This window comes from Mixophyes fleayi, chromosome 5 (assembly GCF_038048845.1).
Source record: "Mixophyes fleayi isolate aMixFle1 chromosome 5, aMixFle1.hap1, whole genome shotgun sequence".
Taxonomy (NCBI): Eukaryota; Metazoa; Chordata; class Amphibia; order Anura; family Limnodynastidae; genus Mixophyes; species Mixophyes fleayi.
Genome location: NC_134406.1, coordinates 264,799,128 through 264,817,053, shown reverse-complemented (window position 1 = coordinate 264,817,053; position 17,926 = coordinate 264,799,128). Strand labels below are relative to the sequence as shown.

The following is a 17,926-nucleotide window of genomic DNA, read 5'->3' as shown; positions in this document are numbered from 1 at the left end:
TAGTTTCCTCTGCCTCCCCCACCAATTCTTTTCTAAACGCCACTTGATTTTTTAAAAAGGATCACAACAATCTTTGCCACTCATCTCATTTTCACTTAAATCAGAACCATATAGCGGAACTGAGCCTTGAACTAGCGCTACTGAGGGTGAAGGGGGAGGGGGCTGTCACACCATCCTTGTCTCTCCCACTCGGTCATCCTCAAGCACCCGCCCAAGGATGACTCATTGTCTTCAGCATGTAACATGAGAATACATCAAAATTAAAACCTTACTGCATTTTTCTTTCATGTTTTTTCTTTTTACGTTTTTACAACTATTCCCTTATATTTTAAAGTGAATTTCAGTTTATACCTCTACTGCCACAATTTGGCACTTCTAAAAATTGTTTGGCCTCCCCCTCCAAAAACCTAGCGCCCTAGATTGTTGCCTAGTCAGCCTATTGGATAATCAGACTCTGGTTATTGCCAAAATGGGCGCAGATTACTCTAAAAAAACACACAGAACAATAGCATATTCCCACCTTTATGCACACATCTCGAGATGCGTATGAGCCTAGTTTGCGAAAAGCCATCATGATCAGTGAGTATTTGTACCTACCCTATAGCATGTATAAAAGAAACATGTTTCTACAGGTCTGCATGAGCCACATTTGCCTAAACACGTCTTTACTGTGCTCGGTCAATGTTAGAACACCCCTTCCCTCCCTCGTCCTGACCTTCTCCAGTAGCAGGCGGGAGTATGTGCCATGTTCGGGCAAGTCTGGACAGGTTCATATGCGCGGGCCCACTCTCTGGGTGTGCGAGAGATTTCATGAATTATACGCTACACAAATTGGTGTACGCCCCACTCTGCATCAGGTCTTTGTCCCTGTGTATCTAGCACTGCAACTGATTCCAGAAAATAATGTTTTTACACCTTTTAGTGATAATAATAATCCAATCGGTAAATAATCATATAATAATCAGAACTGAGGATCTAATTCATGTCGCTTATTCTTAAAAATATGTTATTTTTTTTATAATATTGTTATTCTTGAATCATTAAATGCAAAATATATGCTACATTTGTTTATGTAACCTAGCAGAAAACTTCAAACAGTCAGTAATTACTTTACAAATATACTCTCGGGGTATATGTATGGATGATATAATGTAATCCATTTCCATTGTCCTTCCTTAGGATGCTCAGTGCGGTGAAGGCACCAGATTCAGAAACATTTCCTGTGTGGTTTATGACGGATCCCCGGAGGATTCTGGGAAAGTGGTGGATGAAGAATTCTGTGGGGACATAGAGCTTCTTGTTAGTGGAGACCCCAACATTGTGCTCGAAGAATCGTGTACTGTGCCGTGTCCAGGTGAGGCACCGAGACACATTGTACATTAATGGAGAATATTATGATATGCTATCATCATCATTTATTTATATAGCGCCACTGATTCTGCAGCGCTGTACAGAGAACTCACTCACAGCAGTCCCTGCCCCATTGGAGCTTACAGTCTAAATTCCCTAACATACACACACAGACAGACACACAGAGAGAGAATGACTAAGGTCAATTTTTGATAGCAGCCAATTAACCTTCCAGTATGTTTTTGGAGTGTGGGAGGAAACCGGAGCACCCAGAGGAAACCCCCGCAAACACGGGGAGAACATACAAACTCCACACAGATAAGGCCATGTGATCACACTTTATTTGTAATATTGTATTTCTTGCTAAGATACTGTAAATAGCCTGAAAAATATCAATGCTGGATTTAGTCTACGATAAACCTCGGAACAGAACAAAAAATATGTACAAAACATTTTTCTAATAAATTGCAACAGTCAGCTTTGTTATCTATACAGAATCTTGCTTAATTTTTTACTATTCTAGATCACTATTACTAATTATAATAAAATTATATGAATGTACACGGCTTTTTTTTATGCAATACAGTTATATTTAAATCAAAGTGAAATATCTAATTTAAATATTATCCTGCCATCTTTCTATCTTTTCTTAATATATTTCACTTCAGTAGACTTCCACCAGAAATGAATTATGAGACAAGTTAATTTTCATTGATTAGAAAATCTCCTTCTACAATGGAGATTATCACTGCATTCTGCAGAATCATACGAATAATGTTAAAGTGAACTCTTAGTATTGGGATCATATGTGATTTAGTAGTAGGATTACAGTTTCCAAGAATCCTTAATAGTCCCTCCTCCCACTTCCCCGTATACTGCCGGCATTATTAAGGTGTTGGGACGAGCAAATTTGCTACAATACGGCACGCAGCCTGCACATTACACTGAAGTCCTTCTGAACACTATTGAGATATTTCATAGATCCTAACAACGTTCTATTTGTGTTTTATAGGCGACTGCTATTTAAATGAGTGGTCAGAATGGAGTTTGTGCCAATTGACTTGTGTCAATGGACAAGATCTGGGTTTTCCAGGGGTCAAGGTGCGATCACGTGCGGTAATCATCCAAGAGCTGGAAAACCAACACCTTTGTCCGGAACAAGTTTTGGAAACGAAACCATGTCAAGGTAGGCTGTAGTGAGACATTGAGAGTCTATGCTGTGTATGAGAGATAGTAAATACATTGGACTAACATAAATACTAAAAGATTAACATTACTAGTGTAGACGTATTTTAGAAGTAGTTTATGAAGCTTATTTTAAGGTGTTTACCAAAAGCAACAACTGCGATTGTGCTTCACCACATCCATGAAGTTGTCCAAGAGCACAGTAGATGGAGTGCAGATAGGAGGAAGCGATTGCTGCATGTACGGACTAGGGGGGCACTCAGCTTGTCACGGGGGGACCCGTGAAGGTTACGACTCAACACAGAGTCCTCTGGTATCCTGATTGGCCAGTCCAACACCGACCTTTAACAGTAGTGTAATGTTACTTAATTTATATAAAAACAAAACATGTAATTCCCATATGGGATCAAGCATGTTTCAATACTTTACAAATCAGTTTTCTACAGAATGTGCTACTTTTTGTTACATTTACAACAGGTTCCAATTAACCATCTTAGGGGCATATTCAATTAGCTTTCCGGTTCGCGGTAACACGCTTTACAGCGAAACCTGCGCAGTATTGCCAATAATACGGTAACGCAATAACGCGGATTTTTGTACGCAACCCTATGGGCTGCGAACGAAAATCCACGTTATTGCGGTACCGTGGATTGCCTAGCGGCCCGTTTCCGGTGCGATCCCGCGAACCAGAAAGCTAATTGAATATGCCCCTTAAAGTTTAAATATATGAATAGAATACTTTACCCATATGAATTATTTGCATTATTAAGTAGAATCATTTTAGCAATGGTGTTAATATGTTCCTAAGCTAGGAAGGCCCTAGTGTTTTTACCATCAGCCCCCTCATTCGTTGCTCTGTTTACACGTTATGCTAGTTTCTTCATGTTTGGTATATTTTGTAATTCGATTTTGCTTTTACAGATTTAGCCTAAATATACCTAAAAGAACCAATACTAGTTGTAGGTGTCAAGTATAATAAAAAAAAATAAGTAAAACAATAAATTGTAATATAAAAAGTAATATTTTAAAAATAGTTTATAATGCCTTTTTCAATCATGTTTCTTTTTAGAAAAAAATGTACATGTTGCTTTTATGGGAATTACAGATATGCTCAGAATTCATAGTACAATAAATTACTTATTATTATTATTATTATTATTATGATTATTATTTTGTACTAACAATACTAATAAAGTACCGTTATCATGATGTTTCTACACAGATGGACGATGCTTTGAATACAAATGGTTAGCCAGTCCATGGAAGGGATCAGCTCGAACTGTTTGGTGTCAGAGATCAGATGGATTTAATGTGACAGGTTAATAAGACACATGTTACATATTTCATCGGAATTCTATTATTTTTTCTTTAGTTTTAATATAAATTTTATTAGAATTATATTATTATACAAGTTAACCCGTGCATGATACTCATGCATTTTTTTGTCAAATAATGTCAGTATACCAAATTTCAGGTCATTCGGATGAGCCCTTTCTGAGAAAATAGTTTTTTACACACACACACACACACACACTAACACACGCCGCTACACATGCAGGGGCGGATCTAGAAAATGTTTGTTCCCCGGTGGGATGTTAGGGCGGGGCGATTTAGGCCCCGCCCACTTTCCGACTTCTGAGGCTGCCGGGGCTGCACAGTATGTGCAGGTCCGCTCGGCAGTGACAGTGTGCTGCCCGGCTGCTCTGAAACACAATCAGAGCAGCCGGGCAGCACACTGTCACTGCCAAACGGACCTACACATACTGTGCAGCCATCGGCAGCAAACCCCTGCTAGGGGGGGGGAGGCAATTGCCACTAGAGATTTATATTATAGATTGTATAATGCACTCCCTACTGTAAATTATATTGATATTTCAGTTCTGTGACCAAATATAATCACACAACTATGTACTTCTCTGTACTCCTATCTATATTAATTATCAATGAGTGCATTATTTCTGATAATACTGTACACACATTTTCTTAATGAACACTGATGTGATGACCTCAGGAATCACCATTAATACAGATATTATTTACAGAAGGTTATTCATATATTTACATGACTTTTGTATTACATAATTAATGCACAACTTATATCATTATCATCATCATTTATTTATATAGCGCCAGCAAATTCCGTAGCGCTGTGTAATGACCTAACACTTGGGCTAACCTTGTCAATGAGTTTACTAAATGAATGGTTTGCACAGAAAAATACGATTGTGTGTTTTCTGCTCCCCTTAAACAGTGTTGACTCAATAATATCTAGAACAATGTAACTCTGACCAGGGAAAGCAAATGGTTTGTCAACAATGAGAGCACACTCTAGGATCAGAACCTTTGAACGGAGCGTTCACAAAGCCCAAACAGATGTTGAATCCGTGGCTGGCTATTCTTGCTGGGGAGCGGCCTATTTATCATACCCTAAACCAAGCGGAAATGGCTTTTTCCGTATGGTTTAGGCATTTTTAAGTACATTAATTATTTATCAGAAGCCTAACGCAGGAGTTATCAAAGACCTTTCCCGCAGTAAACAAATTACCGCACAATACCGCAGTACCCATAATACCCAATGGGGACTTTAGTGTGGGCAAAAGCCATCTGGTGATGGCGTTAGCCATCATCATCATTATATATAGCACCATTAATTCCACAGCGCTGTCCAGAGATCACATACATCAGTTCCCCCCATTGGAGCTTACAGTCTAAATTCCCTAAGATACACTCACACAGACTGAGAGAGACTAAGGTCAATTTAATAACAGCCAATTAACCTACTAGTATGTGGGAGTGTGGGAGGAAACCGGAGCACCTGGCGGAAACAAACGCAAACTTGGGGAGAACAAACAAACTCCACACAGATAAGGCCATGGTCGGGAATTGAACTCATGACCCTAGTGCTGTGAGCCAGAAGTGCTAACCACTGAGCCACCGTGCAGCCATTCAATCCTATGGGGAGAGCATTGCGGTAGAGGGATTTTCGGATCCCTCTCCACAGTCTTCCTGCTCTCTCCTGTGTTAATTTACGTAAATAGAGGATATATGTGTCTATAGTGTGGGGGCCATGAGTTTACATAAAGTCAACGCTACCATTAGGCCGGTGGTCAACGAGGGCGCCAATGTTTAGGGGGTGACTTAAACTACTGAAAGAGTGACATAATGTGGGATTCCATATATATTTGGAAGCTCAATTATACCGAACTTACCAACATTTTACTCTTTCCCTCTGGGAGATCCTGGAGGGGAGGTGAAGTGTGAAGATATTAGGTGTGGGGCCAAGATTCGGCGATTCACCGCGACTCGCATCATAGAGGCTCCCAACCTGCCCACTCCCTAGTGAACTGGCCAAGATGCAGGAGATTGGCATGCTCTCCCGGGATACCTACCCAGAATTTGGGAGTCTCCCAGACAATTCCAGGACAGCGGGCAAGTATGAATTATACACAGCCTTTGATATATTATAATGTCAAATCTAGAGATGCTCAGGCTCGGTTCCCCGAGAACCGAACACACTCAAACTTAGCAGATCCGAGTATTGAGCCGAGCCTGCTCGGTACTTTTGCACACCCTTGAAATTGAAAATGAGGCAAAATGTCATTGTTACGTCGTCAGATCTCGAGAGTTTTGGATTCTATAAGTACCGCCCTCCATGGCGATCCAGCGCCATTTCACAGAGGGACACAGAAGGGGTAGCACAGTTCTTGGCAGTCTCTAGTGCAGTTGGGCAGCGTCATAGGTAGAATAGAAAGAGGAGGGGTAGCAGTGTTCTTCAAAGCCTCCAGTGACATTCAGGAGAACTCAATTGCTAATTGTCATTGCTGAAATAGAAATAATAGGTCTGGCAGGCTTGGTCTTTTAATCTGCAGTCACATTGTACTGTGTTATATAGGTAACCTACAAAGAGGAGAGCTCCATTGCTCCATTGCTAATTGTCATTGCTGAAATTCAAATAATAGGGCTGGCAGGCTTGGTCTTCTAAATCTGAAGTCACATTGTACTGTGTTATATAGGTAAAACACAAAGAGGAGAGCTCCATTGCTAATTGTCATTGCTGAAATACAAATAATAGGTTTGGCCAGGCTTGGTCTTCTAAGTCTGCAGTCACATTGTACTGTGTTATATAGGTAAAACACAAAGAGGAGAGCACCATTGCTAATTGTCATTGCTGAAATAGAAATAATAGGGCTGGCAGGCTTGGTCTTCTAAATCTGCAGTCACATTGTACTGTGATATATAGGTAAAATACAAAGGGGAGAGCTCCATTGCTAATTGTCATTGCTGAAATAGAAATAATAGGGTTGGCAGGCTTGGTCTTCTAAATCTGCAGTCACATTGTACTGTGTTATATAGGTAAAACGCAAAGAGGAGAGCTCCATTGCTAATTGTCATTTTTGAAATAGAAATAATAGGGCTGGCAGGCTTGGTCTTCTAAATCAGCAGTCATATTGTACTGTGCTATATAGGTAAAATACAAAGAGGAGAGCTCCATTGCTAATTGTCATTGCTGAAATTCAAATAATAGGTCTGGCAGGCTTGGTCTTCTAAATCTGCAGTCACATTGTACTGTGTTATATAGGTAACAAATAAAGAGAAGAGCTCAAGGTAAAATTTAAAGCGGCGATGGCTTGTAAAGGAGAGTTTTGGATTCTATAAGTACCGCCCTCCATGGCGATCCAGCGCCATTTCACAGAGGGACACAGAAGGGGTAGCACAGTTCTTGGCAGTCTCTAGTGCAGTTGGGCAGCATCATAGGTAGAATAGAAAGAGGAGGGGTAGCAGTGTTCTTCAAAGTCTCCAGTGACATTCAGGAGAGCTCAATTGCTAATTGTCATTGCTGAAATAGAAATAATAGGTCTAGCAGGCTTGGTCTTTTAATCTGCAGTCACATTGTACTGTGTTATATAGGTAACCTACAAAGAGGAGAGCTCCATTGCTCCATTGCTAATTGTCATTGCTGAAATTCAAATAATAGGGCTGGCAGGCTTGGTCTTCTAAATCTGAAGTCACATTGTACTGTGTTATATAGGTAAAACACAAAGAGGAGAGCTCCATTGCTAATTGTCATTGCTGAAATACAAATAATAGGTTTGGCCAAGCTTGGTCTTCTAAGTCTGCAGTCACATTGTACTGTGTTATATAGGTAAAACACAAAGAGGAGAGCACCATTGCTAATTGTCATAGCTGAAATAGAAATAATAGGGCTGGCAGGCTTGGTCTTCTAAATCTGCAGTCACATTGTACTGTGCTATATAGGTAAAATACAAAGGGGAGAGCTCCATTGCTAATTGTCATTGCTGAAATAGAAATAATAGGGTTGGCAGGCTTGGTCTTCTAAATCTGCAGTCACATTGTACTGTGTTATATAGGTAAAATGCAAAGAGGAGAGCTCCATTGCTAATTGTCATTGTTGAAATAGAAATAATAGGGCTGGCAGGCTTGGTCTTCTAAATCAGCAGTCATATTGTACTGTGCTATATAGGTAAAATACAAAGAGGAGAGCTCCATTGCTAATTGTCATTGCTGAAATTCAAATAATAGGTCTGGCAGGCTTGGTCTTCTAAATCTGCAGTCACATTGTACTGTGTTATATAGGTAAAACGCAAAGAGGAGAGCTCCATTGCTAATTGTCATTGCTGAAATAGAAATAATAGGGCTGGCAGGCTTGGTCTTCTAAATCTGCAGTCACATTGTACTGTGCTATATAGGTAAAATACAAAGGGGAGAGCTCCATTGCTAATTGTCATTGCTGAAATAGAAATAATAGGGTTGGCAGGCTTGGTCTTCTAAATCTGCAGTCACATTGTACTGTGTTATATAGGTAAAATGCAAAGAGGAGAGCTCCATTGCTAATTGTCATTGTTGAAATAGAAATAATAGGGCTGGCAGGCTTGGTCTTCTAAATCAGCAGTCATATTGTACTGTGCTATATAGGTAAAATACAAAGGGGAGAGCTCCATTGCTAATTGTCATTGCTGAAATAGAAATAATAGGGTTGGCAGGCTTGGTCTTCTAAATCTGCAGTCACATTGTACTGTGTTATATAGGTAAAATACAAAGAGGAGAGCTCCATTGCTAATTGTCATTGCTGAAATTCAAATAATAGGTCTGGCAGGCTTGGTCTTCTAAATCTGCAGTCACATTGTACTGTGTTATATAGGTAACAAATAAAGAGAAGAGCTCAAGGTAAAATTTAAAGCGGCGATGGCTTGTAAAGGCAAGTTTGCCTTTACAAGCCATCGCCGCTTTAAATTTTCACTGCAAAGTCGCTGATTTCCGGCGACTTTCAGAAATCGGAGGTTCATACATTTACCCCCTGGTCTTGTCTACTGTAAAAGAATTGACCACAACTAATGACACCTCTGCTGTAACTCCACCTGATCCTACTATCAGCTATCAACATCCAAAGAATGGTGGAGGATTATTTTTAATTATTTTGAATGGTATAAAGACCACAGTTTTATTAACAAACAACAACACTGCTTGGAGAAGTAATGTAAGCATGGATGTCTAAATAGACGTGTATATGTATAACCTTCCACTTGCTGCTGTTTCATTAGTATTGCACAAAGTGTTTGTAATCTGCACTTTACGTCAAAGGTACCTAACTATATTATAATTTTTGGGGAATTAGGGCTGAATCGAAGCTCAGTGATGAACTTGATTTTTGCTGTTAATTACAATGGCTCTTTTGAGTGCATTGTCTGGCACCCTGGATTAGTGTGTGTCTGATAAAAGCACACATCCCGGAGGGGTCAGCACTCATCGCTATGTATTAGCTGTAGAATTTCCCCAGTTATCCAAGGAAGGGTGTAGCAATCAAATGAATCATAACTGATTTCATGATCCAAGGACAATTCCATCTTGCACCACTTTTCTTTTCTGCTACTGCTGTGTGGAAATGTTTCTTAGATGTGCTAGTAATTGCCGTGTGTTTGTGTCATTACTCTGTCGCTTAGCATCCAGCCAGGTCGCTGCAGTCTTTGAAAGTGTATGAATATAATATTCTGACCAGTGAGATGGTCAAAATTGACTGCAAATGAAATGTAATTAGTGTTATTGAGGTTAATAATAATGTAGGGGGAGAAAAAAGCAATATGATGTGATTTTAGCAAAAAGAAAATAGGGATTTTAGAAAAAAAAAATAGGGATCCAAAACCAAAACACACAAGGGTGGTTTTGCCAAAACCAAAACACAAAGTTAATCCAGATCCAAAACCAAAACCATAACACGGGGGTCAGGGAACATCTCTAGTTAAACCTTTTACTTTTACTTGCTGCGTAATGAAACCACTATGCAGTTAAATATAGTCCCTGTTTCTTCCGTCCTCCAGGAGGCTGCTTTGAAGTGCAAAGACCAGAGAGTGAACGGACGTGCAGCCCTGCGTGCACCCAGCAACACTCATACTGTACAGAGGTAAGTGGGCAGAACGAGCTGTTATACAGCAGTTCCACTACATTTCTCATAGATCGCTGTCTGAGGAACGTCTTGCAGTTAATTGTCAGATAAGTATGATCAATAGGTTGTCTCATTACCACTGTTGAAATTTTAATTTGTTCAAAATAGTGTAACGTCTTACCCAGACTATCACTGTACTTTTATTGCTGATCCTATTAGCCTCCTGCTATCATCAATACATCAAGGATGCTGTTTACCATATAATGTCTTCAATACTTAAACTTCAGACATGTTTTAGCCTTTGGCTGATTATAGTTAGAAAATGTATAATTATATTTTATCATTTATTAAGTTTAGCCATTGTTCTTGCCATTGATAGAGGCAGTGAAAGAGTAAATCAAATTGATACCAGATATTTAATAAGGGATATAACTTTCATTCCATTTTTCCTCCTTTTAATAGCTGTTTAAACCATTGCACTGAACTTATTTTAAGTTGCATATTTTTTGGGGCGCCAATTAATAATTTTTTTTCTGTGTCTATTGTTTCTTTTGCTGATCTGAAGACGGGATCATGCGGCTGTGAAGACGGCTACACCGAAGTGATGTCATCAGACGGAAGGCTCGATCAATGTACTCTCATCCCTGTCGTGATTATACCCACCATTGAGGACAAGAAAGGTGACGTTAAAACAAGCCGAGCCATGAACCCAACCCAGCCCTCGAGCAGTCAGTCAGGTTATGGGGGCAGGACATGGTTTTTGCAACCGTTTGGTTCAGGTTTGTAAATGATTTTTTTTTAAAAAAAAGTCGTCTCGATCATAGATTTTTAGAACTCAATTGTATGATGCTTAGTTCTAGATTATAATGTTTATGGATGCAGTACTTAACTTATTGATGGATAGAGTTCATAATAGAGATCCATCACCCCAACTAATTGAACAGCAATTTTTTAGATCCGTCTTCAATCATTAGATAATGAACATCTCCAAACCCTGGATGCAGGAAGTAGGATGTAGAATGTTAGCCTTTGTGTCACCGTGTACTCTTGGTTCCTCATCGTTCTACTTGTTGGGGGATTGGGGTGTTACTGGCTCACATATTTGTACCAGGAGTTTATTTTTCACTTGGCAAGACTTTCACGTGAATATCTAGGGTTTAACAAGTTACCTGAATTACTGTACAGTTAAGGCATTGTATTCCTTCTACCATGAGGCCAGTTTATTTTACTGCCAAATTCATAAAGCCAACGACACCCTAATATTTTCTACATCTTTGGGTGATTTGATAGGGGTGTATATTTTAACCAACCTTGGCTGATCTGTGTTCACATCCAGCATGCAATCAGGTTAAGGGAAAATAAAAATAATTGAAGTAAATCACCCCAAAGCTTCTTTTTCCATCAGTACAATTAATCCCTTCACACTCGTCTGCTGTGTATATATACGTTGGGTGGATGTGGACCTTATTCCCTGGTGTCATTTATAAACAGCACTTAAAAATAGTAATCTGGTGTTAGAACCTGAAAACATATAGGTTGGTTCCTGGTCCCATGATCATTACACACAGCGTTCAAGTTATATATATACTGTCACATTTCTAAGACTAAATCAGAGTGACACCATCTTTTGACTTTCCAGGGATTTGTATGCAGGACACATATGCAAAGTTGATCTAACAGTAGTTGCTGTATTAGTTATATTTAGATCCAGGTTGTCCTGGATCTATCAGTGCTGGATATACAGGAGACCTATCTTTGTCTCCTCTCCTTTAAAAATAAAGTAAAGAAAAATCATACCACTGTTCTTGGTCTTATACCCCAAACTTTATTAAAAAAAAAAAACATACTGTATATGCAGTATCCTCAAACTCAGGAGGACTAGTTGATAATTTTGGGGTAGTTTTATGGGGTTGTGCTAATTATGTACATATAACTATGAGAACAATTTAAGAAAAGTGTATTTTTTGTTGTGCCTGTTTCTCTATATCTAGGGTTTATAAAATAACATTTTACAGTTTAGTCATCCATTTAGTGTTTGGCGGTCCAACTGAAACACAGAAAAATGCGCCATTTAATATTGCAGTGTTTAGTACACAATTATCCTGTGCAGTTTTCCACAATCATAAATATATGCTTAAAGACCGCGAGTATATTGCCTCCAGTATCATCACATTAACGAGATGTCTGAGTGTAACACTTTAATACAACTAACATAAGAGAAGCTTTTAAAAGATTTATGATAACTTTTGTACTAACCGAAAACTAACATCCGCTCTTTTTAGATGGGAAGCTGAAGACCTGGGTGTATGGGGTAGCTGCGGGTGCCTTTGTTTTGCTCTTATTTGTGGTTTCTATGATCTATCTGGCATGGTGAGTTTTTAGGTTATTCTTATTAAAATATAACTTTATTTTGCAAATAACAATGAATGTAACACTGCTTAAAAATACATATGTTTTAAAACTATATATTTTTAATGCCTTCACTATACCCCTTAGGCACTGGTTTAGCCTTCTTCTACACACTTTTTTTAAAAAAAAACCTGAACAACGGTGACATCAGTAGGCTATAATCGGTACTACACCCTATCAACAATTAATGATTAATGTCAGTAAATGAAATTATACATAACGGCACTGAAAATATATTTTTTTAGTAAACTCACATTTCTAACGATGCATTGAAGTTTGCTATATATAAACAATGATTGAACTGTTGTCTGTAACTTTTTTTTTTTTGAAAGTGCCAAGCGTTTTTAGGGGGGTATTCAATTGTTGCTTTTAACGCGCTAAGACAAAAAAAAACGAGCGCTCTAAAAATATTAGCGTTAATACGGTAATTACTCGCCAAATTTCATCTCGCAGCTCTGAGCTGCGAGATGAAATTCAGCGAGTAAACTACCGTATTAACGGTATTTACGCGCATATTACCGTATAAACTGTAATATTTTTCGAGCGCTCGTTTTTTTTTGTTTTAGCGCGTTAAAAGCAACAATTGAATACCCCCTATAAAGCACTTTTTATTGCATTCAGGAGCATTAAAAATTATACAAATATATATTTTTCACACTTCAAAGAAGTGTGTTTAAAGTTTTGAGGTGTATTTTGATTTGAATTACCATTGAACTGTATGGGGAAGCATATAGATACACTTTATTAGCATTTTAAATGCATGTAAAGTGCCCCTAAATTCTTAAAAGCGTTAAGATAATTAAAATAGTATTTGAAAATGTTCTAATTGAAAAATAAATTTCTTTTTGACTGCTCCTATACATGTACGTCCTGATCCTGATCAGCAATTGAGAACATATTTAAGATCTTTACTTAAATTGTATTTTTCACCTTTAAATTTTCAAGACATATTTACTATCTTTACTTATGAAAATACGGTGCAAACAGTCGTTTGTCTGTTTGATTTTTAAACAAGTATATACATATATTTATTTTACTCGTAGTAAAAAGCCAAAGAAACCACCAAGAAGACAGAACAACCGCCTGAAACCGTTAACTTTGGCTTACGACGGAGACGCGGACATGTGAGGAAAACAATGCTGAAAGAATATACATTCCTTCTCCGGTGTCTCGGAAACGTACAACATAAAGAATGTTTTAAGGATAAACTCGATGGCGGAAATTTTAAGCACAGTCTAGAACAATGCAATGCAACTTCACAGACTATTCTTGAACCCCGCTGACCACAAACTTGATACTCCACTGTAAACTGTTTTATTGTAAATATACACATGAATTCGTCCGGTGCAAAACCTGACTCAACATATTAACCTCATGTAACCAGTACTTATGAACTTATACCATAATCTCAGCAGTCCACCGTCCGGCCATCTGACAAGCTAATCTCTTTTGTGGCAAGTAACGGGGTTCGATGTAAATAAGACAGACTGATCTATGAAGACATCCGGTATCCAAGCAGTTTACAACCTGTATTCCGTCAGAGTGTAAAGAATAAAAAAAGGGACCACAGGACCAATCGTACTCCAAAGCTTCTGTGCCACAGGACACGGGAACGTGCCCTGACATGCAGTATTTTGTAGTAACTATTCTCTGAAACTCAACACTTGTAAATTAGATCATGTTTCTACTTTCTCTATCTCTCCTAATGCTGCCTACATCTTCTTTTGCTGTGTGTAAGGCAGGACTTGCACTATATTAGTGCAGCATGTTAGGCACTTAACTAGTATTGCCATAAAAAATTGCCTCTATTCAGACGGGATTGTGTCTTGTGCTACAAATGTCAAGTACACTTTTGAGAATTGAGAGAAGAAAGACAAAAAAAGACTAAAATCGGGATGAGAGAGTAGAGATCAAATATCTGTACATAAATCTGCTGTTTTCTAGTTAGATGAAGTTGTGTCTTGTTTCCTTCTTATTTATATTTAATACAGACTCTAAGTTATTTGATTATGTGTTCTTGCAATTTGTCTGTAGAGTAAATAAAGAGGAGCGCCTCCCAGAGGAAGCGCTTACACCGACACCGGATTTTTTGTTATAATGAAGCTTTTTTTTTTTGTTTGTTTTAGAAAGTTGCAAAAGCCAAATACTTTTATTAAATGATTTTTCTGTCTTCAGTTGACTTAAATTTATAGGCTTGTAGAGATCTTTATTCATGTTACTCATGTTGCCCAGCTCGGCTCTGCTTTTTGCATTGGACGTCCAGGCAGGAAATCAGAATTCTGATTTGGGGGGGGTGGTTTAGTCCTCGCCCCCTTTTTGACAGCCAAGCATGCCCGCTGCTGCACACTGTGTGCAGGTCCATTCGGCAGAGACAGGCAGACAGGATAGTCAATTCTCCCCAAAGCCGCTGCCTGAACGCACTGGCGGATCCAGAGGGGGGGGGGGCGATCGGGGCAATTGCCCCCCCCCCCCACCCTGGATCTGCCAGTGCATTCAGGTAGCAGCTTCGGGGAGAATTCAGTAACCTGAGACGTGCCACGTGGTGCCTCCAGAAAGGTTGCGGAGGCACTCTGCAGCGATATATCTTTGCTGATTTTTCCTCACACCCCATAGAGGTACACAGGAGAAATCAGCGATGTTCAGGTACCCCGTAGTACCTGAAAGTGAGAGCAGCTGGACATTGCCGTATTACAGAATATATATATATATATATATATATATATATAAATGCATTAAAAAAAGAAAACAGCCAAAAACATAGAGCAATGTGCTTGGTAAATGTTGCACACGGCAATAAATTAAAACTAGCTGAAGGTGGACAATCCCACAAAGGAAATTGGACTGAACGTGTTTGTTCCCTGCATATGCAAATCATCAAAGGGTTGTTACTGAAGTCTGATAAAACTCATATTTGGCTCGCATACGGATCAGGGGACTGCATCTGATTTTTTTTGCGCTGATTCACTAGTGACCTTTTTGGTCAAATATTTTGCGCTCCTCCAAATTAATATTATTCACTACATACCGCTCCGTGGGTCTTACATACTGGACATTTCATTTATATATATTTATTTATTCAGTTTACTCCTGTGTTGAAAAGTTTTTACGTCTCATATAAAGAATGAAAAGTAGGTCAGTGAAGTTTTTTGATGGGAAACAATGAATGATTCCAAGTAACGTGGAACAAATGTGCGTTGAAACGCACGATTCTGATTGGGAGGATTTCAAATTTGCCTTTCACCAACATAGTCATATTCTATGTATGTACATAATCTACAAATACATCATACAGTTTATATAGCAAAGCAATATATATATATCCTGCTCTGGAAAGGCCTACAAATCCCACCGCCCTGCAAAATGGAGTCAGCCAGCACAGGGCTAGAAGTGACAGTATAACAGGTATTCTTTATATATATTAAATAATAGAGGGGGATTCTGTGTACCTGCAATCCCACATTCCCCAACACTTGCCTATGGCATAAATGAATTGTAGCCTATCTCCTTTGACTAATGTGGGTGAGCTTATCTTCTATCCCTTCCCCAAAGTGCCAAATAATGGAGGGAGAGAGGATAACAATGATTAATTCTCTTGTATAGTTCAAATATGACATGGTCACCAAACCTGTATGATATCAAGTTTAAAAATGACACTTTTGGCTCAACGCTGAGCTGAGAATTGTAACCACAACCTTTACTATCTGCCATATTCACACATTTTTGGAATGTCAGGCAGGTGAAACGGCTGCTTAACACACACAGTGGTAAATGTATCAAGCTGAGAGTTTTCCGTCGGGTTTGAAAAGTGGAGATGTTGCCTATAGCAACCAATCGGATTCTAGCTATCATTTTGTAGAATGCACTAAATAAATGATTTATAGAATCTGATTGGTTTTTCAAACCCGCCGGAAAACTCTCAGCTTGAAACATTTACCCCACAGTGATAATCTAACCAGCGCTAGGCAGCTACAATCTAATAAAACAAGAATGAGCTACAGATACAAGCTAATTTCTGATCGGTAGCTGGGGTTATAATGTAGATATAAATACTTGAGTATGTTAGTAAATAGCCCTCGTTATATAGATAATTCAGCAGTTTGTTTGTTACGCACCAATTCCGGTGGACATAAGCAATGGGAAATATATGCATCTGGAGTGAATATGGCAAACATAAATTTGTTCTCCTGGGAAAAGTTACTTCCTTGTAAAGGAATATTTCACCCATAAAGGAAATTATGTTTTGTATGGAGTTCAATACGTTATACTATAATATTAAATACTACTTACCTGGGGTCTAGAGTCCATCTGTCCCCGATCTGGCAGACTCACCTATGTCTGTACCATTCCAGCATGCAGTCATCGCTTTGTTTGCCACTTGCTCAAACAGATTGCGGTGTTGTGAGTTCACGTGGATGGGAAGTTCTCCTGGGAGAGGCATTCAAAAGACCATAGGGTAAATGTATTAATCTGAAATTTTAGCAAATTGTCGATATTTGGCGACTTTGACGGCCAAATCTAAAATGGCAATGTGCTTAAATGCAAAACTTGGGGCGTTCCAGCGTGACAGTGATGCGCGAACACGCAGAGAGACCATTGCTTGCGATGCAGGCATCAGGGCAGATTTATCCTTTAAGCTATAATACCTCAAGGCTTTTGTAAATGTAATTGTTTGCTTTGTTGGAGTCAATACCTGCAAATTTAAATTTGGAGTCTTTCTGGAAATTCACCCCTTTCACGTCCCAGACGGCTGCATTTCTTACGCTATCAGGACAGCGGACAGCGCTTGCGTGCTTACTTGTTGACTAAATACCTGCAAGCTAATCTTAGTTGTAATATGATACTATACAGTTCAGTATTACCATTATTATTCCTAAAGAATCAGCATTCCTCACCAGTACAGTGTTGTTATTAGGACCGTTATTTTTTATTTTTTTTAAAAACAAGAAAACTTTTTGTGAACCTTTAATCTGCTAAATGGCAAAATGCTTCATGTTTACATTATTTTATATCCGTACTTTTTTTTTATTTAATTGTGGATATATTACATCCAAACCAGTGTTTATATTATTTTATGTGTCACTTTGTCTACGCCTAAAAAAACTGCTTTAATTATGCTGTAATTATAAAGTGTAATCACTATATTTGTCGTTAACTGCGTGCTCGAATTGTATAACTATGTAACAGCTGAAATCCATATATGTATACATGAGAACTTGATAGCAGTTATACAAACATGTATGTTTATAAATAGTAAGGGACATACAGCATATATATATATATAGTTGGCACTTACTGTATTTACAGTTTAGTTAAGGACAGTTGAATCATACACAACAGAGTAATCATGAAAAATACTGTAAATAATTAATTTCAAATACTGCAATTAACCTCCCAAAAATTTAATGTCTAAAACAATATTTCAATGGGGCAAAAATTAGCATATAACAAAATTACTCAACAGGCATCCTTTTATGTTACTTTTTTTATTTTTTATTATAAGTACCTGTATCCCTTTAAATTTACATGATATTGGTTAAGCATTTGGCGATCATGGAAGGTTAAAACTATCCTCTGCCTAATTTC

The 17,926-nt window shown here is 38.5% G+C and overlaps 1 protein-coding gene across 1 annotated transcript in view; it reads left to right on the top strand.

Moving 5' to 3' along the window:
* Positions 1 to 14,532, top strand: part of THSD7A (thrombospondin type 1 domain containing 7A) — a 212,397-nt gene extending 197,865 nt beyond the window's left edge. The window contains exons 21-27 of the mRNA XM_075214043.1: positions 1,180 to 1,354; positions 2,363 to 2,536; positions 3,758 to 3,853; positions 9,870 to 9,952; positions 10,500 to 10,713; positions 12,217 to 12,304; positions 13,387 to 14,532. Of these exons, the coding sequence (XP_075070144.1) occupies positions 1,180 to 1,354; positions 2,363 to 2,536; positions 3,758 to 3,853; positions 9,870 to 9,952; positions 10,500 to 10,713; positions 12,217 to 12,304; positions 13,387 to 13,471 (915 nt within the window). The 3' untranslated portion in view covers positions 13,472 to 14,532. The remainder of the gene's footprint in view (positions 1 to 1,179; positions 1,355 to 2,362; positions 2,537 to 3,757; positions 3,854 to 9,869; positions 9,953 to 10,499; positions 10,714 to 12,216; positions 12,305 to 13,386) is intronic.
* Positions 14,533 to 17,926: the final 3,394 nt, after the last annotated feature.